The following is a 23257-nucleotide window of genomic DNA, read 5'->3' as shown; positions in this document are numbered from 1 at the left end:
GATTCAATTGTCGCTCAAATGGAGTACGAAGCTCAGCAGAAGAAGAATTAGGAAGGAGATGACGCGACTCGATCCTGTTCATTATATACATAGGAATGAACATGGAATGTATGTACAGCGATGAGAGCCATTTGTCGTATGGGAAAGAAACAGTGACATGCCTGGTTCAGCAATTCCCAAACACACGATTTCTAGCATTGGCACGAACGGACCAATCGCACGCTTCAGCTAGAAATGTGAAACTGGCCAAAATAACAAACTACTACTACTGCTACATACACCTAGATATATAGTGTGTACTTTTCTTCAATTAAAACATCTATTCAACTTAAACTAATATACATATCTCTCTCTTCCTTCACTGTCTTTGCGATCAACTCAATACTTTAACAAACCCTTTTGTACAAATCCCTTTCTGATATTACTAATAAATTCCAAAAACTTAGCCGGGTTTGAATCAATGCCTCTTGAGTAAACGAAATGGGATGCCAAATAAGTTGCAAAAATAGCCTTCAAATAAGCTGGTGGAACTCTAGCCAACACATTTTCAATACCAACAGTAGACAAAAGCAAAGGTGGCAATGAGTCCAACAAAACCGCATTTCTGAAATCAACATCATCCTCCCAAAGTTCTTTCGAATTGGCCAATTCATCACCCAATTTGTTGATAGCAAGGGATAACTTATCTGACAAGATTGTGAATGGAATACCAGTTTCACTCTTCAATTTCCACAATGCTTCAAATTCAGAATTGGCATTTGCAACAATCTTAGCTTGGACATCCTTGACATATTTTTGATAAAATTGTGGCTTAGCACCAGTTTGCTTATCAACACACATATTTTCCAAAAATCCTTTATCATCAAAAGCCAATGCTGCCAAAACTTCCAATGACGAAGATGTAACACCACCCTTGTTTGTCGATGCATCTTTGAAAATAATCGTGCCAGCTTTTTCCAAAACCAACTTGGCCGATTGAGTGATAAACAAGTTAGCACCTTCGACAAAGTAAGGAATGATGGATTTACCCGTCTTTTCATCAATCAATTCATGAACATTGTTGGTATCAATAGCAGCTGGTCTACCACCACATGGAACAAAGAGATCAACTCCGTTGGTTCCAAATTGTTCCTTCAATTTCAAGTGGAAAGTGTTTCTAAAAGCAACTCCACTAGTGACAACTTGCCCACTTGGTAAAGTAACATCAAAATCATCAACACGGACAATGTAACCTTGAGATGACAATTTTGATTTGTCATAATTTTCAATAGTCTTTCTTGCTTTAGCCAAACGAATCAATTCTTCCTTGTCCAACCCATTTGGGTCAGCAATAACACCGGATCCATCAACAATTCCAACGTAAACCTCTCTTCTTGACAACAAGATTTCATTAGATCCTAAATCACCATCGGGACCACCAGTTTGAAACTTGCGAATCTTGGAGTCGTCAATTTTCAATTTCTCATAAATCTTATTGACATAGGCACGAACTGATAATGTAGTCATACCATATTCATCGTGAGGAATACCACCAATTGCTTCCGACTTACCTGTCAAGAACGATTTCCACCAAGGAGCACCTCTTTCTCTGGCATGTAAAGTGGCCCAATCAACATATCCTGCAGTTCCTTCATCAGGGCCCAAGAACAAAATTTCCGGCTTGTTATACAAGTCAACATAACTGTCTTTCACTCCTGGAATGTGTTGCTTCAAAAGCAAATCAATCAATGCATCGATATACTTTTCAAAACTGGCTTGAGCACGATCTTGGGCTGAACCTGAATCCAACAAAATCACACCCTTGGATCCACCTTCTGGAATATCCTTATTCTTACGTTGTTGAGTGTTTGCCAAATTGTAATTCTCATCGAAAAGGTTTCTGGCATTGACATTGTAGGCGTCCAAATTTCTTGATCTCACAATTCTAATACCACCTCTGGCAATATCTCTGAATCTGATATGGAATCCTCTAAAATCAGAACCAACAACAAAAAACATACCGTATGGACGTTCAGGATATTCAGATTCTGGTAAAAATGAAGGGTCCAATCTAAACGACAATGCCACCTTAGTTGAGGTGTAGAAATTCGTCTTCAAAATAGCCTTGTTAAACGTGTACAAAGCTCTTAAAACAATGGCATGGTGTTCATTTTGTGAACATTCTCTACTAAGCAACTGTTCAAACTCTTCTTCAGAACCAACTGGTTGAATCTGAGACAATCTTTGGTAAGACAAAGTCTTTTCCATCGATGATCTGATGTAATGAACGTCAGCAAATTGACGGTACAATTTACGGACAATTTCGCTCCTCACATCAAAAACCTCCTTGATATAATCTTGGGTGTAAGTTTCCGATCTCAATCTCTTTTTTAAGCTGCTCAACACCTCAGCATGTTCAGTTGACTTTGAAGGATCCAATAATGATGACAATTTCTTATACTCTGGTCCCAAACGGTTCAAGAAATGAGTAACGAAAATGACTCCTGATTGAGCATAAATAGACTCTTGCAATGACAAGTCACCTTGAATAAATCTTGTGTGGAAGAAATTGTGAGGAATACAATACAACAACGATGCCTCCTTAATCACTTGATAGATTGATAAATCAACAGCTGATCTCAGTCTTGAAGTGACATACAACGAGGTAATTGTTACACCATTAGCAAATTGTTCAACATATTTTCTGGTAGTTTGCAACTTGTAATAATTGGCCAAATCACTCAAGGCTGAATTGTATCTTGCAGCAGTGCTTTGTCTGTAACCAATAATAACTCTGTATTCTTCAGTGTTTTCAATTTGGAAATGCTTGATAATCGGACCAGTCGACTTGATAACCTCTTTGTTAATACTTTCATATACAGATTTGGTATTTTGAGAAGCAATTTTCAAAAAGGTCTCATCACCAATCCTGTCCAAATCCAATTCATCAGCAGCAACTTTACCATTTTTAAATTGATTTTTGTAAACAAATGCCAATCTCACAATTTGTTCACCGAGGTTCTTATTTTGGGCGTAAATACCATTCAAAATAGGATCAGTTTGATAATTCAATGGAGCAGAAAAATATTCAGCACGATAACTCTTGTTAGAAGCATCGCTAGGATCGATATATTTATCGTCAATCAAGCTTTCAAATGGGTTTCTGGCATAATCCAATGCATCAACCGTATCGAAGAAAACCGCGTGATCCTCAGCTTCTCTCTTGTAAGAAATCAATGGTTGCTCACCAGCATTGGCATAGGCTTGAACTTTACACGAGTACAAGGCGTGAATATGACCGGCAATTTCTTCTGGAGTCAGTCTAGCGAAGAAAACATCGTCAATACCCAACGATTCATAAAACCATTTGGCTTCTGATTCCAATAACGATTCAGGGATAAAACCAGTGGAGTCAAGCGCATCCAAGACCTGATCAAATTGGGCCTTTTTACCACTGAATGGAGTATCTATGTAGTCATGTTTTAAACTCACAGCAGATGAATTGTTGGAAGCTGTGTTTGATTTGTAAATATTGAGATTAGCAACACCTTGTTCAACACTAGCCATTTTTGTAAATGTATATATCTTTTGTTTTTGTTGTTATCTAAAGTGATTTCTCTTTTCGATGTAACAATATTTGAGTATGAAATTGAAATTAAAATTGGATGTAAATCTGGGGAAGTTTTTCACTATTTATATAATGTCAGAAACCGACGTTGTTGTTGTTGTTGTTGTTGGGGTTGTTAAAAAAATAATAAATAAATTAAATTAAAATTTAAAGTGTGTTGTGTTGTATCTGTGTGTTGGTGTGTGGCATTTTCAACTGTGGACAATAAGGGAGGGGTAGTGTATATAGAAAGGTTTATGCCTTTAGTGCGGAGTGTACTATTGCACAAAACGCATGAAATGTTAATATATTTTTATTTTTATTTTTATTTCTTTTTTATTTCGGGCTCTTTGCCGTTTGACTGTATTTTTGACAACCAAAAGGTTACATTTCTAACGTATAGCCGGCATCAACAACAGCACCACCAGAAGCACCAACAGCAGTAGCAGCATTAGTATCAGCAGCTGTTGCTCTCTAGAAGAACAACCATTAAGTATTAGTCTGACAAAGTAGAGCTGCAGCAATATGTAATCATAAATCAAAAAAAAAAATTTAAAGAGTGTGGTCTGCTGCCAAATCTTTCTGAAGCAGTCATATGTGTCAAATGCATTAATGCATTATTGCGTAGGGATATGTAGGTGTAACGGGTGAAAAGGCCTGATGTAGCAGTTGTAAGTGTTAATATTAATATTGAGTTATGCAATGATAGGAAAGTAAAGTAAAGTAAAGTAAAAAATGTAAAGGCAACAGGAGGTGGGTACTGTTTGGTTGAAACAAATTTATGAAAGACAATTAGTAAAGGAAAATGTCTCTTATTGTACGTGTCTTTTATTGTTCTTTGCCTTTATTGACAACTAGGTTCTTTTTCTTTTCTTTTCGTATTTAGAACTTCATAGGTACAGACAGTCTAAACGGTGGGTTTCTTCCGCCACACAACAAAGCTATGTATATCTCAATCATCTTATTACCTGCTTTCCCCATATTTGACCCAGCCTTTTCTTAAAATAGAAACAACAGTATGAAAACAGAAAGTGTGGAGAGAAAGAGAAAGACGCAAACTGTTCCAAGGCAAAATCGACCACAAAAACAAAGATGCCGAACAGAAAACGCCTTTTTTTTGCTATAGATGCTGATTTCATGTTATTACCTATTAGGTATACCTATATCCTATTGTTTGAATCAGATACTTTGTCGAGCTTACAGTAAACGGTGGGGTAAATGGGAAGACATGAGGAGCGGGACAAGTATTTACTCCCGGCTTCCTCCCTCCATAACAATCAAAGATCCTGTCTGGTGCTAGTGCCCCGGAATTGTTACACAGGTAATACTTCTAAACCTTTCATATTCGTTCTCAACGGTATCGCAAAAAGACTATTAAGGTAAGATCGCTGTCATTTTATTGTTCTTTAGTACGAGAGGGGGAGGGGGGAGTATTAAAATGAGCTTTAATGCCGTAGAACGTTTGAAGAGGTCTCTCGGAGGTTGATCTCCGATGTTCTCTTGGGTTTTAAGTAAGTGGTTAAAGAAGTGTGTGTCACGTGCCTGGAAAATAGAAATTAAAGAAAAAGCCATGAACAAGAATATCTTGGGCTACAGTTTCTGTAAACGTTCCATCTATGACCAAAATTTCACGGGATCCAAACGCCATATAGGTACAGACAGTTTTCGTAAAGTTGGAGCTTTTGACTTTAGCGTTTAAAAGATCGTACACAAAATGAAAAAAAAAACAAATATTTGAGCACCGAAAATTATACCGTTGAATGACATACACAGCTTACACGGGTAATAGTAAAAAGTACGACATGAACAACAGTCACTCAAATTAATCTTAGGCATGACCTTCCCACTTAGTTAGTCACAAACTACTTTGGAAGTGGGGCAGTGGGATGATCACATTCGTCTAAAAGTTTATATTTTTCTTTTCTTATAGTGCAGTAGAACATTGTATCTCGTCAATTATGACCGTTTTAGAAAAAAAATCAAAAAAAAAAAAAACACTCTTGACGTTTATCTCTTTAACCGAAATTTTTTATTTTTTTTAAAATTGACAAAGAAAAAATATAAAAAATAAAACTCCGAAAATTAAAGATCGTCTGTCGCTACCAGTTTAGCCCAAAGCGCCTTTTCAGAGAAAAAGAAACTAAAATTAAATTAAAACAATAAGAAAACAAATAGAATTGTGCGGCATTTTCTCCATTTTGCCGCTAAGAAATAATATTGAATTAAGAATTCTACAAATAGATCTAGAACCTTTAAGCTCATTTCAGTTTTTTGTTCCATTTCCTTTTTTTGCAACAACCCAAATGCTACCAGCTGCAATTTCATTTCTCACATAAGCTTTCGGGTTCTCTTTTGCAATCCACCACGACCTCTCATTAATGGTAAACTGTCACCACCAGTAGGGTTGTTGGAGCCATTCCCAGCCTTACCACTATTACTACTGCTGCCATTTCGTACCATATGCTGTATCGGCGCAACTGAACGTGATGGTATAGTGTTACCATTATTGTTCCCATCATGGCCATAGGAGTAGTTGTCAGAACTGCTTGAACTGTTTTGGCGTATTATAGGAATAGGTACAGTGCCACTGGAAGGTGCTGGTACCATCTTATTGCGTGTTTGCTCTTCTAGTAATGTTTGGTATTTGTGAATCACTGCTTGCAATTCGGTGATTTTCTTCTCATACGGATCGGTCAATGATGTCAAAGTTTCAGAAAGCGATAATTTTGCCTTTTCCAATTTAGTTTCGTATTGTGCTATTATGGAGTTATAACGTATTTGTAAATCCTTATTTTCTTGTTCTAATTGACCAATTTGTTGATTAAACACTTGATTCTCCATTTTGTAATTATATATTTGGTCTTCTAATGACTTTTGAGTTGACTTTAATTCTTTACTAGGGAAAAAGCTGGTATCAGCTTCATTATCAATGGTATTCCTTTGTTGCTCTTGGAGTTGCTGGTCACTAGTGTTTAATTTTAACTTCAACTGCTCAATCTCATAATTCTTATTAGGAATTGTATTTTTAACCAACTCATCATAGTCTTTACTGCTTGATTCTGTTGACTGACGTAATTCTGACAATTGCTCACTGAGCTTGTTCTTTTCCATTTCAAGTTGTTCAATTTTGGTAGTTAGAAAATCGTATTGACAATGATACTCTTGTTGTTTGGCACCCCACTCATCTTTAAGACCATTAATTGCCCTGGAAAGTTCACTTGCTTCTTCCTGAAGTAAGGAATTACCACTCACACCACCACTACCTTCACTAATTTCGTTTTTCGTCTTTAAATAATGAAACTTGTTTAAATTTGTCATATAACTAGAAAATTCCAATTCATTCTTGAACAATAATAGTTCCCGTTGATAAAAATCAATTATCGTTCCACTCCCATTCAATTCATTCAAACTAAATTGCGAAGGAACATTGGTTGAGCTATGCAAAGTATTGGTGTCACCACTTGAGCCTATCGTTGTCGCCGTACTATTGTCTTTGAACACACTTGAAGTTTCCAAGTTTGTCGTTGGCGACGACATTGGTCTACCTAATCTCATTTTCTGCTTCGTCTTTTCATTTGATGGGTCAGAAACTGTCGTTAAGGGGTCAAGAACACCATGCCCACCAACTGCACTATTTTGATGATACAATTTGTTATGCTTCACGGTAGTGAAGAGTCTCTCGTGGTCATATAACAAATCATCAGCAGGCTCATGACGCTCTTGTTTGGAGGAGGATGGACTAGTGGGACCAGATGTATCAGATACCGGCTGATCCTGACCACCCGAAAACCCAAACTCTTTGAACTTCACCTCATCTTCTTGACCATGTGAGACAGTGTTGTTATCTGAAACTAAATGCGCTGGTGTAATTGACAATTTCCTATGCTGTAAAAGTCGAGACTTTAAAAGCTGTTTAGTTGGGCCATTCGCTTGAAAATACATTGGACCAGCCAATGACGATGATCTCGATAGGGCATCACCAACAGTTGAGGCAGCATTGAAACTAGGTGTAGATGTGTTTGCTTCGTCATTTCTCATGGAAAAGATACTTGGATTCAAGATTAAACAAGCCACGGCAATTTCTTCCAGAGGTGCATTGCTCGGTAGCCAATTAGCCGGGTGTATCAACTCATCTGCTAGGTCATTTGTCATCCAGTATTTAGGATGTACGAGAAATGCCCGTATGAGGGACTTTGTAATTGTCATAGCTCTCAGGATTGGAGATATTTTGCCTGATGAGGATGAGTTTAACTGCTTTAACGACTTAAGGGATATAAGTAATGGCGTATGATTAGTCACATAGTCTAGGGGATCGTAAATAAAAGCGGCAAAATTGAAATAAAACAAACCATAAAATAAAGTGCACAAATATTGATAATTGAATGCCACTTCGATATCAGTCTCGGTGGATTTATGTGACGCAACTTTCCACGATCCCAAATCCAGGGCAAATATATCTGCAAGACTTGTTGCAGCAGGTGACGCTTGTGGCGTTTCATCCCAGTTTGTGATCCTGATATATACCAAGAAGAGATCCGACAAGTGATTTCCCAATACAGTGGCAGCCTTTGGCATCAATATAAATAAATCATTCAAAGCACAATGAATTATAGTTGGGTCCAAGTCAAAAAGGATACATTTCAACAAACTCTGAAATAATCCATTTTCAACAATGCGAGATGCATCGTTGATGTCCTTACCCACAAAGTATCCTAACAATACAAGAATCTCAAGTCGAAAATCGACATTTTGCAAATACTGGTTCAAAAGATTGCAGTATTCAGTTGTATGTTTTAACCCGTAATCCAATAGTAATTTACTACAATTTGACCGAATAAATCGTATTCTTTCGTGATATGCTTGACTTTCGTTTTGCTCCTTTGTCATATTCAACTTTAATTTCTCTCTTAGAGTCTCTTCGTTTAAGTAGATATCCATTAATAGCTGTGCTAAAGATGATGAAATCCGTGCATGTAAATCATTAAGACGGTCACATTCTGTCGATGAATAGCTCGTTAAAGCTTTTTCAATAAACTTCCTTGAATTGGTGACAAAATTTATATCGTAGGCAGCACTATCAATTGCTGATTTCAAATACGTCAGAATCCACAAATTCATTTCCAATTCATTAAAAACATCACAGAGTTGAGTTAATACTCCAAGAAATTTGTTTTCCTGCTCCAACTGATGAGATGGTTTGACATATCCGTTGTATAATCGGTAAAGTTCCTCATGGATATTGTAACTGCTTTGCTTTATTGTAGTGAAGTTGTTGTGCTTGGCAAAATAGTCCTTAATTGTGGTATTTAAATGAGAATCGGCATGTTTAGATATCTCCTTCTCAGCAAACACAGCTTCCAACGCTCGAACAAGAAACCTCGATGATCCCAGCATCGTTGTGGTTTGAAATGGACTGATTGGTCTTTATTCTCCTGGCTTTAATGAAATGTGGGACTTTAAATTTTTTTTTTGGAAAGATGATGACTCAGGGAAAATTAACAATTAACTCGATATGCAGATGAATACATAAAATGTTAAAGAGAAATGAAAATTTCAAATTTTCCGAGAGATTGTACAAATCAATCAACAAAATTTATTTGTTTCCCACATTGACCAAATGCACCAAGAAGAACAAAAATGTCATTCTTGAGAATAATTGAAGAAGTTGACTCATTCAAGAAAACTGATGCTTTTTATACTTTTTTAGATCATGAAGGAAGAACTGGACTCGGGTATATAGATCCCACAATTGTTAAATTACTTCAATCGGAACCAACCTTCAACACCAATCATGAAGCTAAAACAATTGCAATTGGCTCCAAATTCGATACCATTGAAAAGAGAAATGACATGTTTGCTGAAGTTGCAGATAGATGGAGAAAGCTTCCCGAATTAGATGAGATACTCAACAAAGGTTGGAGAAATGAATTGTATGTCGTTTACAACCCCTCTAAAACACAATACATGCGATTAGAGAGGGCATTCTCGGTACTTTTAGGTGTTGTTACATACGGTGTTCACATAAATGGGTACGTGCCACCTGAACTATCCTCAAACGGTAAATTAAAACTCTACATCCCAAGAAGATCTAAAACGAAATCAACTTTTCCGGGTATGTTGGACAATACTGTAGCCGGTGGAATAGGGTATCCCCATGGGTTAGAGACTACCGTGATTAAAGAATGCTTCGAAGAAGCGGGGTTAGAAGAAGATTTTGTTCGCAAGAATATCAAAAACACTGGAGTTGCCACTTATATCTACTTGAAAGACGGACGTGCTCAACCCGAAGTGGAATACACTTATGATCTAGTCATTAAAGAAGATGAAGCTCATTTGATTAAACCACAGGATGGTGAAGCTGAAGATTTTCAACTAATGGCTATAGATGAAGTGTTGCAAAGAGTCAAGAATAGAGAATTTAAACCAAATTGCGGATTGATTATAATCGACTTTTTAATCAGACACGGGTATATAACTGCAGAGGATGAGCCAGACTATTTAGAGATCGTTTCTAGGTGCCATGTGAAATTTCCATTTCCAACTCGATAGAATAATAGATTAAATAATTTACGTGCATTTGTAGCAGGTTGCAAATTTAGATGCGAAACACTTTTCTCTGAAATTGTAACAAATTATTAAAAAATTTCAAATAGCTTACCAAGACAAAAGAGTAAGTTCCAAGCCATAATATATATATAGCAATTGGTGAAACCGTATCGATTCATTCATCGCTTTTCTCTTATCTCAAAAGTTAGTAAAACGTGGAAATGGCTCAAAACTTCGCTTCGTTTTATAAGAATTTCCTCAAAATATAAATTGCGCGCTAAAATAATTCATCGAGTCCACTTACCTCTCTCTCTACCAACAACTATCATCATGCCATTACCTCAAGATGCTATTCTTGATGCTCTCAAGCAAGTCCAAGAAGAAGCTCCCGACTCCACTGAAGAGCTACTTTTAATGATCAGAGATAAATTACTCGAAACAAGGGATCAATCAAATATTGTTCTACTTGCTCAATTCAGTAAATCCTTATACACAACAAAGAAGTCCCAATTGCTAATCCCAGCACTTGATTTGTATCAAGCAGAGAAGCCACTAGATGCTAAAAGTCAAAGACAGTTACAATTGGAGACGTTGATTAGTTATTACAAGTATACATTTTTCAATTTGGTGAATATTCTCATTGAACAACCCACTGAAGCTATAAAATCACAAACTAAATTATTTGGTCTTGTATACAACAACTTGAATACAGATGAGACGTTAGTAGATGAGGAATTGCTTTATGCACTGTTGGCAAAGAATGTTGAAGATTTATGCAGTGACAAAAGGGTTCCAAGTCGGGTTTCGAATGAGGTTAGGGCCATAGTCAAGAATCAAAATGCATTTTTAACAATAAAACATCTTTCTGAAAACGCAGGTGTTAATAGGTTTCCTGTATCATCTATCAGAAGCATGTTACAAGTGGAAGATGTGACGGCGATCTTTGCTGGCCAACAGTCGCTTAACTATGAAATTGTGAATGATGTGTTAATTTTAACCAAAAGACCAAGGGAGTTAACAATAGATCAGATGGTAAAGACTCAATTGGAGACAACACGGTTGACACAACGACTCAGGGATACAATGTGATAATCACCTAGGTTTTATAGCCTTGTTTTTCAACTTTTACCTCTTTATCAACAATTTGATGATAGTCACTGTTTTGTAAAAAAGAAAAGGATGTCCTCTTTATTTCTTACCTTTATGGAGCAATATCAAGACCTAACGTTCACATATGGGGCTCTTTAATGTAATTAAAAGGTGATTGGTGATTCAAAAAATGCTTTAACCTGTAGTCGGAAATCAAACCTAAAATCCACCAAACTTTAAATTCACTATTTAGCATAGTGGTTGTCAGCTTCTGTAGTTTAGTTGGTTAGAACATTTGTCTCATATCATAGTTAAAACGACGTGAGTCATCAGAAGATCGTGAGTTCGAACCTCACTAGAAGCACATTCTTTTTACTTTTTGCAAATTGAGGTTTCTATTTTTTAAGGCAAAGTAAGGGGGTGCATGCATTATACATTGACTGGGTTATTTATAACTGTGAAAGCAGACAAACACATGGTTGTTGCTTTGGCTTTATCGATTGTATATTAACTATATTTTTTTTTTGGTTTGTGAAATTCGCGATTAAACACACTGCCATAGAAACTACCCCAGACTAAATGCATATATCCACACTACTCAACTTTCAATTGTTCTTGTCAGCTTTAGACAGAGTATCTCCTCCTGATACGTATCGCCCGGTTGTTCTTTGGCATGGTCTTGGAGATAATTACAATGGAACAGGAATCCACAGTGTCAATGATTTGATCAGTGGGTTGTATCCCGGTATCTTCTTTCATTCGATCTATATAGACGAAGACCCATCTACAGACCAGCAAAAATCATTATTTGGAGATGCAAACAGGCAGGTAGATCAGGTATGTGATCAGTTGAGGAGCATTACAGAGTTGGCAACGGCCAAAAGTATTGATGCAATAGGGTTCTCTCAAGGCGGGGTATTACTAAGAGGTCTAATTGAGAGATGTTCTGATTTATCATTTCACAATCTAATTACTTTTGGCAGTCCTCATATGGGCGTAATGGAGATGCCGTTATGTAAAGATCCAAAGGATTGGATTTGCAAGAGGAGAAATGAGCTATTAAAGAAACAAGTATGGAATGATAAGGTGCAAAAGACAATACTACCGGCTCAGTATTTCAGGGACCCTTTTGAATATGAAAAATACTTGAAACACTCACTCTACTTGGCCGATATAAATAATGAACGAGAGGAGAAAAATGCAACTTATATTGAAAACATGACTAGACTCAACAAGTTAGCATTGGTTACATTCACAGAGGATACAACGGTTGTTCCAAAAGAAAGTGCCATGTTTTGTGACATTGACACAACTTGGAGACAAACTATACCGTTTGATAAAACCGATTTATATACTAATGATTACATTGGGATCCGACGTCTCCACGAACTAGGCAAAATTGATTTTCATTCAATAGATGCGGGACATATGTCGATCACTGATGAATTTATAGAAGAAATAGCATTAAAGTATTTAGGTGATAAATAGAGAGAGTACTGCAATTAAATTTCATAGACTTCACCAGTTTCACATCACAAATGAGAACAAATCTGCTGCTAGCAACATTATTCAATAAGTATATCACTACCAAAAAACTGCTGAAATTCCTCTACGACGCTGCCCTCAACCTCAGTATTTCCCTGACTGCCACCACACTGCTGAATATCAAAAACGTGTCTCATAGTGGTCGAGACCTGGTTGTCCAATGCGAGCAGCTCTGTCGTTGCACTAGTCACTTCTTCGTCTTCAATCTTTTTAATATGATGGACTGTACCGACCTTTCCAATTATACAAGCTTCCCCGATTGGCCCTACAAAATCACTAGCCTCCACTTTTTTTCCTTCATTTGGCTCTCCCCTTGTTTCAGGTTGGCGTGTTATATCTTTTCTCGACAAGGGTTGTTTATATTCACGCGACAGAAGGTTGGTAATTTTTGGCGCTTCATTCAAACCAAGCTTGGGCTTTTTCCTTTCTACAATATCGTTTGAAATTGTGTCATCGGAGTCATCGGAATGAATGTCAAAGATCGATTTCTTTCGTTTAACTTTTTTCTTGCGGCGAGTACGATTGGTATTAGCGGGGGCTACATCAACGGTGAAACAAGGATTGGGTAGTGAGTGAGATATTCCAGTATTGTCTTCCTCTGTGTCACCATTCACCAGAGCGGCACAAGTTTCTTTGCTTTGGTCGCCAGCTACAACATTCTTTACGCGTTCAACAGCAAATATGCCACTCAAGGACGTGGAAGATGAAGAGAACTCAAAATCAAGGTCAACATCCACAATTGGTCCCTTGTCTTCTCCAATAACGAATCTGCTAGATACTCCACACATGATACTGGCCTCAATTTCAACCTTCAGACTACTATATGGTACAACAAACCCAGAATCATTATAGTTCTTCAAAGGTGTTCTTCTAAAGTCAACAAGCCTGCCACCACTAGAGCTTATAACCTGCAAATAGAGAGCATCGTTTTTGAATGCTTTCGTGGTAGGCTCAACCCTTATATGTACTTGGATTAGGGACCCATTCAAGTGTGCGTCAATACTAATACTAGGTATTGCTGACAAACTTTTCCTTAGCTTTGCACCAGCCCCAACCTTGAGACCTAAAAACTGCTCAATTTGCGTCTGTGATAAAGTTTTAACATCCATCAACGTTAGTACATTATGATTCACTAACTTCTTGATACTCTGGACACCAATATTGTCTAGCTGCTTGAGCTCATTAGGCGACCCTTCCCATCCTTTAGCCGCAATGGAACGCATGGCGTATCCCAGGTTTATCAATGATTTTGCATCCTTTTTTGCGACAAACACATCCATCATTGCTTTAAGTATACGTGATACGTGCTTAAAAACATAAAATTTGTCACCCAAGAAGCTTGATTGTAGTTTTTGCGCACCATTGTAGCTGGGAAACTCTAAACCGCCTAGTTCATATTGGATAATGGTACTGACTTTTGACTCCGACGGATACCGCATTAAGGGGGATTTGTTTAGCTCTTTGTACAATCTTTTCTCTTGGTGCTTGATCTTGAGGTCACTAAATTCTGCTGCTCTCGCAAAAACGTTGAATAGCTCAGATATCGTAAGCTGTTCGCCTGAATGGAGTATAACTTTCATAGTATCAAATTTGATGTAATGCATAGTCATCGAAAGTCCAAATGCAGTGCACTTGAAGTCACAAATTAAATTTTCTTTGATCAAAGCATTTGTTTCGTTCTTGCAAAACCTCAATAAGTTCTCCTCGGTAGTGGTTGGTTTCGGAATGTCATAATACAGGGGATTAATAAGAAACCGAACGTAAAAGTATGTCGTTTTTAACCAACCAAGTGCATCCTCAATTGAGCTGATATTACCAACAGCGGTTTCTGCCAAAAGATTTTCGGCAAAGTTCAAGTGTAACGAACTTTCAACCTTTTCCGTCCCCATAATAAGCCTTTCGTATTTTGATTTAAGCTTATTGTTTGTCATAATAATTGATACTCCTTCATTCTCAAATTGTGGTCTTCCAGCCCTCCCAATCATCTGCAAAATATCTGTTTCTGAATACTCTTGAAATGTACTTTCACACCAGCACTTGGTGCCCTTTATAACTACTAAATACGCAGGTAAATTGATCCCCACGGCAAGCGTCGAAGTGCAGCACAAGTATCTCAAGTCACCACTCAAAAAAGCAGCCTCAATTTGTTTGCGGTCGGTAAAGGTTAACCCTGCATGATGATATCCTACACCACTCTTGACCAAACCAGCTAATTCTCTATCCTTTAACTTTAAAATTGTACCCTTTCCGCAAACCTTTTCCCCCAAGCACCTTGCTGTGAACTGGCAACTGTTTCTAGTAGCACAGAAAATCAACACAGGCTTGCCCAAAGAATGTTTATCAATAACTTCAATCAACTTTGAATTTAGTTGGTTGTCAAATGAGAAATCATTTTCGTTACTAGGTTTGTAGCCGTAGACAACTTTTTGTAACTTGACAGCTCGATATTCTTCACCAAAAACTAATGTTTCGGCATCGAGCCAAGTCGAAATGTCATGAGCATTCGCGACTGTTGCTGATATAGCCAAAATTCTCAACCCCACACAGATTCTCTTCATCCGTGTCATTACAACTTCCAAAGTAGCACCACGAGGCTCTTTAAGTACATGTACCTCATCCACAAGAAGCAATTTAATCAAGCTGAATAATTTTTTGTAGTCGTTCCATTTTCGGGTGATCATATCCCACTTTTCCGGGGTTGAGATAATGATGTTCGAGTCACGTACACTTTCTGCCTCTTTGTACGACGTGTCACCCGTCAACATGCCGACTGTTATACCTAGTGGGGCAAATTTTTTGGACCAGTCGTCCTTCCGCTCGCTGCACAAGGCTTTCGTTGGGGCTAGATAAAGCACTTTGTAGTCGTACAAAGTTTCATTGGCACGCAAGATCGCCAATTCAAACACAACAGTTTTACCCGAGCCAGTAGGAGAACTGAGAACACAATTCCGTATTGTTCCATACACCGTGTTGAAACATTTTGATTGCATTTCATTAAATTCGTGAAATGGAAATACGCATCTCTGCTCCCGTGGCAAGACATCAACCCGTAACCTAGGAATCACGGATGAGAATGTTGAGCTTAAGCGAGAATCGTTAACATGAGAGTAGTCCTGATTGCAGTTGGACAAGTCATAGCTTCGATTAAGTGATGATGACGGTACAGGCACTGCAATAACACCAAGGTCCCCATTATACCTAAACAGACTCCAATCTTTTGGGACTAAGGATGCACTCTCTTCGCCTCGAGGGGGTGACGATGGAACAATTCTAGTGTAATACCTGGCCTTGGGTTCATTCACCAAAACTTGTGTTGATTAGTATAGACACTTTGCTATCATATCTATTTTGGCTTTATTTACCTTCATCACCGTCCTCTGATTCAAGAAATGCATTTAGATTGTTCAAGAATGACATCTGTATAATGTAGTTATTGCAAAGTGTGTGTGCTGCAATTCGAATTTGGTTTTTTCTCTAGAGGTTCCGAGATAAAAGGAATTTTGGCTGCTATATTGTCAACAGCCATAATAGCATCAACCAATCATCCTCTCCCATCCATATTAAATAGCTAAGGTCATGCCAGAAGTGGATCGAAAGTCAAGATTAGCTTCTTTAAGAAAGAATAGAGCCAGCAAGGCTGAGCCGAAAGATATCAGTTCCAATGAAGTTGGTGATTCAGTAAAAACCAATGATCCAATAGCACCAGAGCTAGAATCAGAGCTAGAACCAAAAGCAGTACCAGAGACAGACAAAGAAGAAGACTATGAACTACCGACAGAATCTGAGGACACTACTGTTCCAGAGCCCTTACCTACTGTACTACTGGAACAACGGACGAGGTCGACTACTAGCGCGATGAAGGAAGATTTAGCCCATTATTACCACAAGGCAAATTTAAGGACAAATAGGGCCCTCAATAGAATAATTCAGGAGAAACTTACATAGACGTGTATTGAATAGAGCTTGACGAATGGATGATAACAAACTTAAGTAAAAGGTGTAATAAGTTTTTCTCTCACTCTCTTACAATAACCTTCCTCATTAGGAAGTCTACCATCTTCCAATCAAATACTTTTTTCGTCTCGGATTCACTTGGCCAAAATGAGAAAATTGAAAGCTTTGAAAAAAAACAGTCAACGACAGCAAAAAGTTTTCAGTTACCAGAGATAAATATTCAAATGTCGATGATCAACAGAATTGCATTGAGATCTGTCCGCCCTTCAATGGGAATGGCTTTTCGCCAAGCACCGTATGTGTCGTTTGCCTAGTGACCTTTTTATTGATTTCTACAGTATTGATACTAACTACTTTCAGAATTGGTTTGAGATACCTTTCCACCCCAGTTGATCCAAAACAAAAGGCCCAATCCATTGTTGACGCCATTCCAGGTACAAATTTGTTGTCAAAAACTGGTATTTTGGCCACCTCTGCAGCAGCAGCTGTTTACGGATTGTCCAATGGTTTGATTATTATACACGATGAATCTATCTTGGTTTTGACATTCACAATCTTTTCAGCCTTGGTTGTTAAATTCATCGCCCCATTGTACACCGAATGGGCCGACGGAGAAGTCAAGAAAGTAAACGATTTGTTGAACGGAGCCAGAAACAAGCATATCCAAGCCGTCGAAGACAGAATCCAATCTGTTGGAGAATTGAAAGATGTTGTTTCCCAAACCAAAGATTTGTTTAACTTGTCTAAAGAAACTGCTCAATACGAAGCTAAGGCATTCGAATTGAAGCAAAAATTAGAGGTTGCATCAGAGGCAAGAAACGTTTTGGACTCATGGGTCAGATTTGAACAACAACAAAGACAAATTGAACAAGAGCAATTGGCCAACTCTGTTATTGAAAAAGTTAACAAGGAAATTGAAAATCCAAAATTCCAAGACAAGGTATTGCAAGAGGCTATTGCTGAGGTTGAGAAATTGTTTAACAAATCTAAATAGGTTTTATTATACATAAAAATGAATTAGATAGCGCTTTGAATTTGTTGCGATGGCTTCCAAACGTGTAGAGAATTGTCATCAGCAACACTTGCAATCATCCAGTCGTCAGCGCAAGACCAGTCAAAATCATTGACACCTAGCATATGCCCAAGATGTTGAAAGATTGTGGGCTCTTCCTTATTAGACAAGTTGTGGAGTTTGACCAGACAGTCCGTTGAGGAAGAGGCAATTATTTGAGCAAATTTTGGGTGCCACTTTAGTTGTGTAATTGACTTTGAGTGAGGCGTGAAACTCTGAACAGGCTCATCGAAGTTACGCAAATCCCAAACCTTGATTGAGCCAACGGAGTCTCCTGTGGCTAAAACTGTTGAAAAGTTTGGGTTTACTGCTATTGAATTAGCTGCAGTGGATAATTGCTTGCTTATTACTTCTCCTCTTATATCTTGCACTCTTAAGTCCCCTGCTTCATCAACAGACCCGAATAAAGAATCGTGGGTCGGAAACCACTCAATGTCATTGACATCACCTCTGCTCTGCCATGACTTGGTGTCGTCCAAATCTTGTGCTTTTGAATACTCCTTCAAATCATATAAACTTACGCATCCTTTGGAGTTACCTGCAACCAAGTAGCCTTCTCGATTCTTATTCCAATCCATAGCAAAAACTTCCGCCTTTGCATTTAATTGTAGCTGAGGTTTATTCGCCTCCATGTCGTCTATAATCAGCTTTTGAAAACTCTTGTGTTTGGTACGCTCAAAAATTAAAATGTCACCAAAGTTATTGGCACTGGCAATCACGTTGGGGTTTTGAGGCATATAGCTCAATTTATTCACGTCACCATATTGATTTATCTTCTGGAGAACCTTTTGTTTGGGAAGGGATGGTGCATTTATCTCAAATTCTTCTTTGTCTGGGTTGTAGTCCAACTTGTCTATTTGAATATGTTTGTTGAGATCTATATAGGTGGAAACCTGCAAAATCGAAATTGAGTCAACCGCAGACTGTCCCAATGTAAAAGTTCCGTGAAGTAATCTTTGAAGAATATAGTCACTTCCGATTTCACTTTCAGGGTATGTTATGTCCGGGAAAAATTGCACAGTCAAAGATGGCCATAGTAGTGAATTGGTTGATAAATAATCGTAAAGGTATGGAGCATTCTTCTTCCATACACGATAATTGTTCTCCGCATCCTCACCGATCAACGATGATTTAGGCTCTTCTTCCAATACCTCTGCTTTCTCTACCTTCTCTTCCATTGTCGAACTGCAGGAAACTTTAGTTGTTGACTGATATTAGTTTAATTTTCAAAACAGACGCGCAAAGAATGTTTACAGCATTTTCCCCATTGCAAGCAATGGCTGAAGAAATTAAATTAAACTCATCAAAGTTAGGCACTCAGGAGTAGTATGTTGGAGATGTATCCCATAAATTTAAGCACCATTACTAACCTTATAGCTGGAACGAGTTTTACGAAAGGGAGTTGCAAAATTTTCAAAGCAACAGCGATGATACAGGTGAATGCTGGTTCGATGACTCCGATGCAGAATCTAAAATGATACAATTCATAGCGGACAAGCTAGAGGAAGGAGAATTTGCGAAAGACATTCTGTTTCTCGATTTGGGTACTGGAAATGGACACCTACTTTTTGAATTACTGCAAGAGTTGAAAGAGGTTGACGACATAAACTTTACATTTCACGGCATTGATTATTCGGCAGAGTCAGTTGCATTTGCTAAGGATATCGCCAATAAAAAGTTCCCTGGCTTTTCATTCAAATTCGATCAAATTGATTTATTGACTGATACGCCGTTTCTTGAAAATAAATTCGACGTGTTATTGGATAAAGGAACACTCGATGCAATTGCGTTGAATCAAGACCTCATAAATGGAAAGAGAGGAATGGATATATACGCTAAACAGGTCTCGAAAATGATGCAAAAGGGCTCAATTCTTTTGATTACCTCTTGCAATTTTACAGAGAACGAGCTTATCAAGGTCATCACGTCAGAAACCGAACTAACAGAATGGGATCAGATTCAATATCCAAGTTTTCAATTTGGTGGTGTACAAGGTTCGACTGTTGTAAGTATAGCATTTATTAAATAGACTACATCTTTGACTTTAACTCATTGATATTTTTGATCAAATCATCCCTTATTTGTTGACTGGCAAATTTCAACAAGTACTGTACTGGTTTCCCGTCCGAAACAGAGTTGAATCGAAGATATTTTTCAGATGTCAAGCTTGCTTCTAACCCTTCCAATAGTTCGGTTGTTTTTTGGATCTTGTAGTTCAAAATCACTTTCAACAATCCGTTAGATCTCATAACTATCCTCACTTGGTTCTGGTCGTGAACGGATTGGTTCAAATGTAAGGTCCCCGAACCTCTTTCTTTCCATCCTTCATCAATATTGGCCAATTTTAGCTCAAATAACTTTGCTGCGCATATGAATATCGACTTCTCGGCTTCTTCACCAGTAGCTTGCTCTACAGGGTTCAAATCAACTTGTTTAAACTGCTGAGTTGCGGTAGTTGTTTGCACTTCGTCTTTGCTTTCAGGTCTAGCTCCATTGTTATCAGCAGACTTATCCGACGTGTCCAAAAATGACTTTTGTTTTAATGATTCTTGAAACGCATTTCCAAAACGTGATTTGGATCCGAAAGTGCCAAAAGTGGGCGTAGGCGTTGCTGCCTTTTCCGTCTTCTGATGGCTTTGGTCCTGCGTTTTATTCATATTTCCAAAAGATGTAGTAGCTCCAAAAACGGGCTTTGGACTTGATTGGATAGGTTTGGCTTCAACTTTGGCATTACTAGTCACGTCGTTACCATTTTTGGAGTTGAATTGAAATGGCTTGGTTCCAAACGCAACTCTGGGAGGTAGTGGAGGTGGCGAATTCTTTTGTATGGATGCCAGACCATCTTCGGTAGGTTCCTCTACCCTGTTATCAATTTTCTTCTGATAATCTGTGTCAGACACTTCCTCTTTCAAATCCAATTCGTCTTCTAAAAACTTGACTCTTGATTCCAATCGCGCAATGCGATCTTCAAAGATCTGTTTGACTTCGGTGATAATCGTTGTCTTGAGATCATCATGCCCAATCAGTTTCGTTCGTTTTAGGCTCGATGATTCATCCATTTCAATCTTTCTCTTTGCTGGACTTTCGCCTGGCATGTTGTCGTCTTTTATTGCTTAGAGGACGCTGTGTTTTTGGAGAAAAGAAAAATTGAAACTGGCTCTGGATGTTCGCATTAGATTTAAAACCTAGAGCGCGATATTCAAGCCATGTGTTTACGTCTACAAAATGAATCCAAAGGGTAGTTAAATTCATTACAAGTATAAGCCTGTCAGAGTCTACCCTAATAATATATATTTACTAAATTGAGAGTTTACTTAAATAAGACACATATTTAACATTTTGTGCGTCTGAAAGTTGTCACCACCTTATTCTCCTCCTCTAATGCTTCGGATGGACCTACCAGACGATGGTTGACTCGACGAATAGTTATATGGTCTTGGCTGACTGATAGGTTGGTACTTAGATGACGACTGGATTTGAGTTGAATTGGTATGAGTGGGAACTTTATACTGAGATGTAGCTTGTCTGTGAACATTGTTTGGTTGGTAATGTGTCGTTGGATTGTTGGCTATATGCATACGTCTGCCACTTGCAGCTGCAGATGCCGCCCTTCCTTCTTTCAAATAACCTCTTCCGCCTAATCCACCACCTAGACGTCTTGGCTTCCAATTTCGCCACACTCGACTTCTTTCAATATCGACCAAGATGTTCCTATCCTTCAATTTAATACCAGTCCTTGATAGCTCGGAAACACATGCATGCGCATCTGTCTCTTGCTCATAAACAATGAAGCCATATCCTCTACTTTTCCCCTCGTGGTCTCTAATTATCAGGATTGAGTTTATGACACCAAATTTGCGAAAACTTTGAGATATGTCAACTTCTGTTAAACTGTAGTCCAACCGAGCAATGAAGACAGTCTTGTATGGATCTTTCATGACTTCTTTTTCATTTCTAGCAAGCAATTCGGGATCATTCCAATCTTGCAATTGCCGGTTGAATGAGTCTTTCAGCTGCTGCCTTTTATTCTGGGCATCTAGTAACTTCTTCTTGTGGGTCGATAGTTCAGGTTTGGAGATGCGTGCTTCCCGTTTAGGTAGATCATTTTCCACATAGTTCTTTATGAAATTTTTGTAGTTGGATATTGGTGTAATTGATAAGGTTGATCGCTCCTCGGGAGGGTAATCTGTTGGTGGGATGTATACAAGAGGCGGTTTCGGCTGGAATAATTTCTGTATATCAGGTGGATATTTCAGCGAGTCATCAGTCTAGTACTTTGTTAGTAAAAGGTGCACTTTGGATACCAGTAGAATCAACTACTTACCATATCATAGTATCTGACTAAATTAGTAAAGATATATGTATCTTGGCTGGTTTTATTTTTTTCATCTTTCTCTACACTTCGTGCTCTTTTTTTCTTTCTTTTATTAGTTGTGGCAACCGCTTGAGGTCGGCAAAATAGTCCAATACTTTTGAAAGATATTTGGAAGTACAACATGTACCTAGGTATACCATTAATAAACTTCGACATCTTATTTCAACGTATGTAGATCTCTCATTAGAGGAGATGTCCGCTCAATTGAAGGCAGCACTATAAGATGAGTTGAAGCTCGTTTTAATTACCACAAATTCAGTAGGAGCAATTTGTGCCATTCATTTACTAACGAGGTCAAGAATTGGTTGCTACCCCCTAGTGAATTTGAATACCGGTTAGTTCAACCTGGCTTCCACCCTTTTACTATTCAACTCTTATATTTCAAAGGTCGGCGCTACCATTAATTATATGGCCCCTCTTTTTATTTGATCGAATGTCACAGAAACTGACCCCTGCTACAGTAAAATATCGGTATCAACATTTAAGAAGAACGATAACCACACCACGGAAGAATACGCCCAAGAAAGAGAGACATTATGTTTGGCAATAAAAACAAGGAGCCCACTGAGACTTTCCGCATGAATGAGAGGATAAACGTCGATTCACTACCTTGTTTATCAAGAGAACAGCTTCTGAAATTTAACGGAACCGATGATACCAAACTATATGTAGCTATTAAAGGCTACGTGTACGACGTTACAGCAAACAGCAAAAGCTATGGACCAGGAAAGGCGTATAACAAGCTTGTGGGAAAAGATGTCGGACGGCTTTTAGGTTTGAACAAGTTGCAGTTGAAAGAAGAAAACGGACGAGTGCCTGACTCCTGGGATTTGTCAGATTTGACTGAGAAGCAATTGGGCTTTATCGATGATTGGATAGTCTTTTTCAAAATGAGATACCCAATTGTGGCTAAAATTGAAGAAACGTAGTCAATAGGTGATTAGATATGATACCGTGCCAATTATTTATTATATATAACATGCTAAAACTTCTTGTAACACTTTCTACAGGGCTAGGTTGTATACTTGATCAGACAACCCCCCTTCCTCAAGTTTATCTCCGAAATTTATCTCGAAGTTTAGGCCGACAT

At 38.1% G+C, this 23257-nt stretch overlaps 13 protein-coding genes across 13 annotated transcripts; 7 read left to right on the top strand and 6 right to left on the bottom strand. All coding sequences in view use genetic code 12, as the record gives it.

Moving 5' to 3' along the window:
- Window positions 1-378: 378 nt before the first annotated feature.
- GDH2 (glutamate dehydrogenase (NAD(+))) lies at window positions 379-3546 on the bottom strand (the record flags this gene model as incomplete). Its single annotated transcript, XM_051813438.1, has 1 exon — window positions 379-3546. The coding sequence occupies one exon, from the start codon at window positions 3544-3546 to the stop codon at window positions 379-381; it is 3168 nt and encodes a 1055-aa protein (XP_051672827.1).
- A 2368-nt stretch (window positions 3547-5914) lies between these two features.
- CANMA_001467 (uncharacterized protein) lies at window positions 5915-8980 on the bottom strand (the record flags this gene model as incomplete). Its single annotated transcript, XM_051813437.1, has 1 exon — window positions 5915-8980. One exon carries the CDS (start codon window positions 8978-8980, stop codon window positions 5915-5917), a length of 3066 nt encoding a protein of 1021 aa, XP_051672826.1.
- A 243-nt stretch (window positions 8981-9223) lies between these two features.
- Window positions 9224-10135, top strand: CANMA_001466 (uncharacterized protein; the record flags this gene model as incomplete). The annotated part of the gene is made up of 1 exon (XM_051813436.1): window positions 9224-10135. One exon carries the CDS (start codon window positions 9224-9226, stop codon window positions 10133-10135), a length of 912 nt encoding a protein of 303 aa, XP_051672825.1.
- Window positions 10136-10462: 327 nt separating this feature from the next.
- CANMA_001465 (uncharacterized protein) lies at window positions 10463-11221 on the top strand (the record flags this gene model as incomplete). Its single annotated transcript, XM_051813435.1, has 1 exon — window positions 10463-11221. One exon carries the CDS (start codon window positions 10463-10465, stop codon window positions 11219-11221), a length of 759 nt encoding a protein of 252 aa, XP_051672824.1.
- Window positions 11222-11800: 579 nt separating this feature from the next.
- CANMA_001464 (uncharacterized protein) lies at window positions 11801-12709 on the top strand (the record flags this gene model as incomplete). The annotated part of the gene is made up of 1 exon (XM_051813434.1): window positions 11801-12709. The coding sequence occupies one exon, from the start codon at window positions 11801-11803 to the stop codon at window positions 12707-12709; it is 909 nt and encodes a 302-aa protein (XP_051672823.1).
- Window positions 12710-12786: 77 nt separating this feature from the next.
- Window positions 12787-16183, bottom strand: CANMA_001463 (uncharacterized protein; the record flags this gene model as incomplete). Its single annotated transcript, XM_051813433.1, has 2 exons — window positions 12787-16073; window positions 16138-16183. 2 exons carry the CDS (start codon window positions 16181-16183, stop codon window positions 12787-12789), a joined length of 3333 nt encoding a protein of 1110 aa, XP_051672822.1.
- Window positions 16184-16342: 159 nt separating this feature from the next.
- CANMA_001462 (uncharacterized protein) lies at window positions 16343-16711 on the top strand (the record flags this gene model as incomplete). The annotated part of the gene is made up of 1 exon (XM_051813432.1): window positions 16343-16711. One exon carries the CDS (start codon window positions 16343-16345, stop codon window positions 16709-16711), a length of 369 nt encoding a protein of 122 aa, XP_051672821.1.
- A 233-nt stretch (window positions 16712-16944) lies between these two features.
- On the top strand, window positions 16945-17714 carry ATP4 (F1F0 ATP synthase subunit 4; the record flags this gene model as incomplete). The annotated part of the gene is made up of 2 exons (XM_051813431.1): window positions 16945-17015; window positions 17093-17714. The coding sequence occupies 2 exons, from the start codon at window positions 16945-16947 to the stop codon at window positions 17712-17714; spliced, it is 693 nt and encodes a 230-aa protein (XP_051672820.1).
- Window positions 17715-17737: 23 nt separating this feature from the next.
- CANMA_001460 (uncharacterized protein) lies at window positions 17738-18970 on the bottom strand (the record flags this gene model as incomplete). Its single annotated transcript, XM_051813430.1, has 1 exon — window positions 17738-18970. The coding sequence occupies one exon, from the start codon at window positions 18968-18970 to the stop codon at window positions 17738-17740; it is 1233 nt and encodes a 410-aa protein (XP_051672819.1).
- A 98-nt stretch (window positions 18971-19068) lies between these two features.
- On the top strand, window positions 19069-19821 carry CANMA_001459 (uncharacterized protein; the record flags this gene model as incomplete). Its single annotated transcript, XM_051813429.1, has 2 exons — window positions 19069-19118; window positions 19170-19821. 2 exons carry the CDS (start codon window positions 19069-19071, stop codon window positions 19819-19821), a joined length of 702 nt encoding a protein of 233 aa, XP_051672818.1.
- Window position 19822: 1 nt separating this feature from the next.
- On the bottom strand, window positions 19823-20887 carry CANMA_001458 (uncharacterized protein; the record flags this gene model as incomplete). The annotated part of the gene is made up of 1 exon (XM_051813427.1): window positions 19823-20887. The coding sequence occupies one exon, from the start codon at window positions 20885-20887 to the stop codon at window positions 19823-19825; it is 1065 nt and encodes a 354-aa protein (XP_051672817.1).
- A 270-nt stretch (window positions 20888-21157) lies between these two features.
- On the bottom strand, window positions 21158-22119 carry CANMA_001457 (U1 snRNP complex subunit; the record flags this gene model as incomplete). Its single annotated transcript, XM_051813426.1, has 2 exons — window positions 21158-22060; window positions 22117-22119. The coding sequence occupies 2 exons, from the start codon at window positions 22117-22119 to the stop codon at window positions 21158-21160; spliced, it is 906 nt and encodes a 301-aa protein (XP_051672816.1).
- A 626-nt stretch (window positions 22120-22745) lies between these two features.
- On the top strand, window positions 22746-23096 carry CANMA_001456 (uncharacterized protein; the record flags this gene model as incomplete). Its single annotated transcript, XM_051813425.1, has 1 exon — window positions 22746-23096. One exon carries the CDS (start codon window positions 22746-22748, stop codon window positions 23094-23096), a length of 351 nt encoding a protein of 116 aa, XP_051672815.1.
- Between the last annotated feature and the right edge of the window lie 161 nt (window positions 23097-23257).

The sequence above is a fragment of the Candida margitis genome (assembly GCF_024628925.1).
Source record: "Candida margitis strain CBS 14175 chromosome Unknown scaffold6, whole genome shotgun sequence".
Lineage (NCBI taxonomy): Eukaryota > Fungi > Ascomycota > Pichiomycetes > Serinales > Debaryomycetaceae > Lodderomyces > Lodderomyces margitis.
Note: the sequence above shows the minus strand (reverse complement) of the source record. Positions and strands in the feature narration are given on the sequence as shown.